We start from the raw sequence: 6,874 nt of genomic DNA on the forward strand, positions 1-6,874 counted from the left end.
AGCTCCAAGGAGATTATGTTGAAAAATAAAAAAAAATTTACCCAAAAAAAATTGTTTTTATACTTCATTCTAAGGACTTATTGAACTACCCTCGTATTAACATTTCCCGAAAAAAATTCCCGCGTTATCTAAACTTTTATTTTTCAAGATGGGTGAAAAATATTGATCTTAGGGCTGACTTGATCAGCTGAAACACTTATCACATGGCCCTAATATGTATTTAATTGTTTCCTTTTAGTATGATGAAACAGTTTGTACTAAGCTGTGCTGCGCTCCTCAAGTAGATGATGTGTGTGGACTACCAGCCGCGCAAGGATCTCCCTGTGGATTTGATATGGTAAGACAATAGATTCTTACTCAATCATAAAATATATTTTTATTTTAGTGTCATCTCGAGGAAATCCAAAAACGCTTTGATTTATTTGCAGCATTGCTTAGATGGAAGTTGTCAATACAAATCGACGGAGAATTATTATTAGCAACATTAAGATTCCGAATTGTAAGGAAGAGAACATGTTTCAAGGAAATGTGTCAGTTCATCGCATATTAATTTTACAACAATAAGTTATGTTTGTAATTTTATGTATACATTTTTAAGGATATTAGGATTCACGGATAACAGATGCAATATAAGATTGTAAGAATAAAACATCAAATAAAAAACTGAATGTTTATAGCAGAATGAAATTCTAGTATTAGTTCGTTTTATATTTATCAATTTATATTAATCCAGAAATAAAACCTTTTAGGAATGAACTAATGACATTTCTAGATAAGGTGTTTTCTAAGTCAATGACGAACATTTGTATACACTGTTAAAAATTTCTGTTGGAAACTTCCACTACATGCATTGGAATTTTATAACGCAAGTTTATAATTCAAAAAACTTCGTGGATTTCGTGGAATTAATTGAATTAATGGAATTGGAGAAATTCAGGGTATAAACGGAATATAAGAAATTCACGATATTCAAAGAATTTACGGAATTCAAGGAATTAAACAAAATCAGGGAATTTACGGAATTCACGAAGTTCAAGAAAATCACGAAATCCATAGAATTCACGGAAGTCAAGGAATGTACGGACTCCAAAGTATTTACGGAACTAAAAGAATTCATGAAATTCAAAAAATGTGAGCAATTTATGGAATTAACGGACATGATCAAATTTACGGAATTCATAGAATCGACTGAATTCATCAAATTCACAGAATTTACGAAATTCAAGGGATTCACAGAATTCATAATACTCCTGGAATTCACGGTATCGAGGAATCTGCTAAATTCAAGGAATATACGGAATCCAAAGGATTCAAGGAACTCTAGGGATACAAGAAATTCAAGGAATTTACGAAATCCAAAGGATTCACGGAACTCACGCAATTCGAACAATTCAAGAAACTCACGGAATTGATAGATTTCACAAAATTCATGGAATGCACGGAATTCATGAAAACCACGGAATACATGGAATGTATGAAATTCATGGATTTCCACAAATTCTGTGTATTTCTTGAAGTTCCGGAATTTCTTCCTTTATGTAAATTCTGCGATTTCTTTAATTCCTTCAATTCTATGTATTCCGAGAATTCCATGAATTCCAATAATTTTATAAATTAAGCGTATTCCGCGAATTCCATAATTTCCACAATTTTTGTGTTTTTCGTGAATATCATGAATGCGATGAGTTCCGTGAATACCGCAAATCCAGTGACTTTCATAATTTCAATTAATTGCCTGAATTCCACCAATCCCGTGAATTCCATAAATGCCATACATTTCTAAAATTTCATGAATTTCGTGAATTTCATGAATGCCATCAATTTCAAGAATTAACTTGTTCTCATGAAATCCATGAATTCATTTATTTCCATGAATTCTGAGAATTCCTTGATTTTCGTGAATTCCTTGAGTGACATAAATTCTGTGACTTTAATCAATTTGGTGAGTTTCGTGAATTCCATGAATTCTGCATATTCCGCTTGTTTTGAACACTAAAAAAACGACTAAACATTGTCACGACTGATCAATTCTGGTAGGGAGACATGCGTGTTTAGGTCAAGTCAATTAGAACCACAGCACTTTAATTCATAAAAATAACTGACTGACGAGGCGAGGCGAGGAAATAAAATTGGGAAACCGAGAAACAAGACTATTTGTAAGAGAAATGATCACGCATTTGCTGGATCAACTGCCAGCGAGTTAATCGATTTGGAAGAACGTCTGCAAGCAATGGTTCAGGAACTGCATTCAGTGAAGCTCCAATGAGAAAATGTCCTGGTGTGAGGGCAGAAATGTCTGTTGGATCATCTGACTGAGCTCTGAGAGGCCGAGAATTAAGGCAAGCCTCAATTTGTGTTAAAAGAGTGGTCATTTCTTCAAACGTCAATGTAGAGTCTCCAATGACTCGACGAAGATGGAATTTTGTCGACTTAACTGCAGCTTCCCATAAACCTCTGAAGTAAGGTGCTGCAGGAGGGTTGAATCTCCACTGGGTACCATACGAAGCAAGGTATGTAGCGACCGAAGCAAACTCTGCTGACGCCTCAGAAAACATTTCCTGTAGTTGACGATCTGCTCCCGCAAAATTCGTACCCTCGTCACTAGACAACGTTCGACAAAGACCACGACGAGAAATGAAGCGAATATAAGCAGCTATGAAGGCTTCTGCTGTGTAATCAGAAACCAACTCCAGATGAACTGAGCAGGAGGCACAGCAGACGAAAAAACAAATCCAGGCTTTGTGGGAATGGTGACCTCGTCCTTTGGAGGTGCGAACATTGATGGGGCCAGCATAGTCTACCCCAGTGTTCATGAATACTCGTTCAGGTGGAGTAACGCGAATGGAAGAGAGGTCACTTATCAGCTGTTGCTGAGTATTACCTCTGTTTCTGACGCATGGAATGCTCAGATGAATCAATGAAATGACCAAATTGCGACCTCGAAGAATCCAATAAGATTGTCGTAACGTTCCAAGTGTAAGTTGGACACCCCCATAAAGACAGCGAAGGTGACAGTCGCGGATGATAAGAGTTGTGAGAATAGACTCAGGAGGTAGAATCAGTGGATGATTCTCATCATAAGTGAGAAGAGAGTGCTTTAAGCGACCTCCGACACGAAGAAGTTGACCATCAAAAAATGGAGTCAACTTTATTAGAGTGTTAGTCTTAGAAATCTGCATTTTATTTTTTAGAGCGGTGATTTCATTAGGAAAATAGCGATTTTGTCCTTGCTGAATCCAGAATAAAAGAGCTGTTCGAAGATCTGATGCAACTAAAATCCGAGAACCGATAATAGAACGACACTTCAAAGCGTCGCGAACACGAAGACACCAAGCAGTGACTCGTAGTAATTTGTCTAAAGATGTATAACGACTCAGAAGATCACACGGTTCATTAACACGAACTGCTACGTTGACAGTAACTCTACGTTCTTCTTTGGGCACTGCATTTTCTGGAGGGCCAAGCAGAGATGATGGCCACTCTTCTTGTTTTTTAAGCCACGGAGGACTATTCCACCCGAGTGAAAACTGCGAAAGTTCGTAAGCTGACAACCCGCGAGAAGCACAGTCAGCTGGATTATCTGCACCCGGAACATGATGCCAAATTGCTGAAGGAACGATCGTTTGAATTTCCGAAACCCGATTCGCGAAGTATGTCATCCATCTTGTAGGAACAGCTAAAATCCAATGAAGTGTGTTCATAGAATCAGACCACAAATGTAGAGCAGCATCAAAACGCAGTTGAGTTTGAAGGTGAGCGACGAGATGAGCTAACAAAACTAAGGCACATAGCTCAAGACGAGGAAGTGGAACAGTTTGAACAGGAGCGACTTTTGTCTTAGAATAAATGAGTTCAATAAAACAATTTCCGTTAGGCGAAATTGTCTTTAAATAAACGACAGCACCCTTCCCCTTTTCAGAAGCGTCAGCAAAGCCATGAAGTTCGAAAGAGCACATTCGCAAACGAAATCCTATCCAGCGAGGTATCCTGACTGCGGAAAAACGAGGAAGATCTTCATAATATTCTATCTAGCGATGACCAGCTCCTTCAGGTAAAGGATCATCCCAGCATAAGTTAAGCTTCCAAAGTTCCTGGATAAAGATCTTTGCGACGATGATAACAGGTGCCAACCATCCTAGAGAATCAAATAATTGGGCTGATTGGCTGAAGACAAGGCGCTTTGTGATGACATCTTTAATAGGCCTAAGATCCACCTGGAAAATAAAACAATCGGTACTGGGTTTCCAAGTCAACCCAAGCATCGAAATCGATGTTTCTGACTGCCATGATATATCTGGAGATAACGCGTGCAGATGCTCCGGAATGCGCTGCATTAGCCCATGACTGTTTGAATTTCACTTTTTGGGCGGCAAGCCACCCGCCATGAAGAGACCACGTAGTTGGTTGTGTATTTCAATAGCATCTTCCAAATTATCCGCTCCTGATAAGACATCATCAACATAGATGCCATTTTTTATCACTTCAGCAGCCAAGGGAAATCGATCCCCTTCATCAAGACCAAGCTGCTGAACGGTGCGAAGAGCTAGAAATGGGGCACAAGTCAGACAATATGTGAGAGAACTGAGTCGAAATACTTGGACGGGCTCATTTTGACTTTCTCGCCACAGAATAAGTTGGAGATCCTGATCATCTTGGTGGACAATAATCTGTCGATACATTTTTTCGACATCTGCAGAAAAGACAATAAAGTGAAGACGCCACTGCAGTAAGACATCTGAAATATTTAATTGTAATTTTGTTCCTGCGTAAAGACACTTGTTCAATGAAATGCCTCGACTTGATCGTCGAGAACCATTAAAAACTACTCGTAGTTTCGTGGTTGAACTAGATTCACGCCAAACTCCATGATGCGGAAGAAAAAATGATCGCGAGATACTCCTTGGAGCTGCAGGGATGTTGACGGACTTCATATGCTGAAGTTGATGATATTCTTCAATGAATTTGGCATACGCTTCTTGGAGATGAACATCTCGTTTGAACCGCTGCTCCAAATGAAGTTACATGCGAAGAGCTGCAGAATAGGAATCTCATAACGATGAAACGTCACTCTTGATGGGCAGATGCACGACGTATTTCCCATCTTTAGTCCTAGAGTGAGTCTTGGAAAAGTTTTTCACACTCTTCTTCCTCAGCTGTCCGGAAAGGTTTAGGAGGCACGACTTCCGAATCCTCCCAAAATTTTTAAAGGTCAAAAAAAAGTTCTTCACTCTTGGAACAATGAAACATATTCACTGTAGATGAATCCAACGGTGAGGTATTGCCTGTAGGTCCACAGAGAAGCCACCCGAATACGGTATTTTGAGCTACAGGAGTGCCCGGGGGACCCTTTCGAAGACCTTGTTTAATTAAAATTGCATAGACATCCACACCTGAAATTAAATGAATCGGAGCACTTCCACTGAACTTCGGATCAGCTAATTGTAAACCAGTGAGATGAGGCTATTCCTCAAGACTAATTTGATGCTCTGGGCGTTTAGAAATCAACTTTAGAAGAACCAGAGCCCGGAGTTGAAGTTTAAAGCCCGAATGAAAACTTGGTGAGACAACGACGTTGACTGATCCACGAGACGTTCCCGACTTACTTTATTCCACTCCTAGGAGAACAACAGGTCCTCTGGTACGAGGGAGTTGGAGACTTTGAGCAAGGGACTCAGAGATTATGGACACCTCTGAGCCTTGATCGATAAGTGCTCGAACACACTTTGTATGACCAGATGATGTAGTCACATTGACCATTGCTGTTGTCAGGAGAACCAACGGTGACTTCTTCTGAGAAATCTGCATTACCGAAACCGCATGAGTAGACTGTGCTTGATGAGGCGTTAAAGATGTATTTGATATCATCGAAGAAGATTGTCCTGAGCTTGAAGATGGGTCATGAAGTACCGTATGATGCTTCGCCTAACAAATCTGACACAAGTTCTTTGAAGCACAATTCTGAAATAAATGAGACCCTAAATAATTTATACACAATTTTCTTTGAAAAATGAACTTTTTTTTGGTGCTATAGGCTGACTTTGAAACTGCGGACACGAAATTAAATAATGCGGTTCGCGGCAGAAAAAGCACTTCCTTTCCTGTGGCTTCTTCGTAAGCTGCTCTTTAGCTGCTTGTTCCTTCATTGGCTGCTCTGAAATTGCGTTGACGTTGGCTGTTGTAGAACTCGAGTATTTCGTGAACTTTCCAAACCTTTTCTTCTGGAACTGAGATTTAGAAGATTGTTGATACGAAGACTGATTAGTTTGATTTGCAGTAGAATCTAAAACTTCCAAGGTCCGAATCCTGGTTTGCAAGAAGGTTTTCAATTGGTCAAACGTTGGACGATTCGTGGAATTTCCCAGAGAAGTTTCCCAATCACGACGAGATTGACGATCTAATTTCTCTACAGTAATATATACCAGCCATGATGACCATTTGTCCACCGGTTCTTCCAAGGCAGATAAAGCTTCGACGTTATCAATCGTTGCATTATATACCTCCTTCAGAGCACTCGAAGACTCAGCTTTCATTGGCTGGATTAAAAAAATCTCGGCCAAATGAGAGTTGATAAGAACTCTTTTATTCTCAAAGCGCTCCGAAAGTAGATCCCAGCAGCGCTGATAATTGCCTTGAGTGATCGGAATTCGATGAAGAAGTTGAGTCGCTTCACCTATAAGACTGGATTTTAAGTGATGACGCTTCTCCACTGACGAGACTCCAGGATTTGAATGAACCAAAGATCCGAACAAATCTTTGAATTTTTCCCACTCCGTGTACGAGGGTAGTTCAATAAGTCCTTAGAATGAAGTATAAAAACAATTTTTTTTGGGTAAATTTTTTTTTATTTTTCAACATAATCTGCTTGGAGCTCTAT

General features: G+C 39.5%; 2 protein-coding genes across 2 annotated transcripts in view; one reads left to right on the forward strand and one right to left on the reverse strand.

Annotated features, from left to right (window-relative positions):
- Nucleotides 1-1,324, forward strand: part of LOC117181026 (zinc metalloproteinase/disintegrin-like) — a 29,803-nt gene extending 28,479 nt beyond the window's left edge. Inside the window, exons 13-15 of the mRNA XM_033373595.1 lie at nt 239-337; nt 386-530; nt 1,227-1,324. Of these exons, the coding sequence (XP_033229486.1) occupies nt 239-337; nt 386-530; nt 1,227-1,324 (342 nt within the window). The remainder of the gene's footprint in view (nt 1-238; nt 338-385; nt 531-1,226) is intronic.
- An 826-nt stretch (nt 1,325-2,150) lies between these two features.
- On the reverse strand, nt 2,151-3,956 carry LOC117181027. Its single transcript, XM_033373596.1, has one exon. It carries the CDS (start codon nt 3,954-3,956, stop codon nt 2,151-2,153), a length of 1,806 nt encoding a protein of 601 aa, XP_033229487.1.
- Nucleotides 3,957-6,874: the final 2,918 nt, after the last annotated feature.

Source organism: Belonocnema kinseyi, chromosome 10, assembly GCF_010883055.1.
Source record: "Belonocnema kinseyi isolate 2016_QV_RU_SX_M_011 chromosome 10, B_treatae_v1, whole genome shotgun sequence".
Taxonomy (NCBI): Eukaryota; Metazoa; Arthropoda; class Insecta; order Hymenoptera; family Cynipidae; genus Belonocnema; species Belonocnema kinseyi.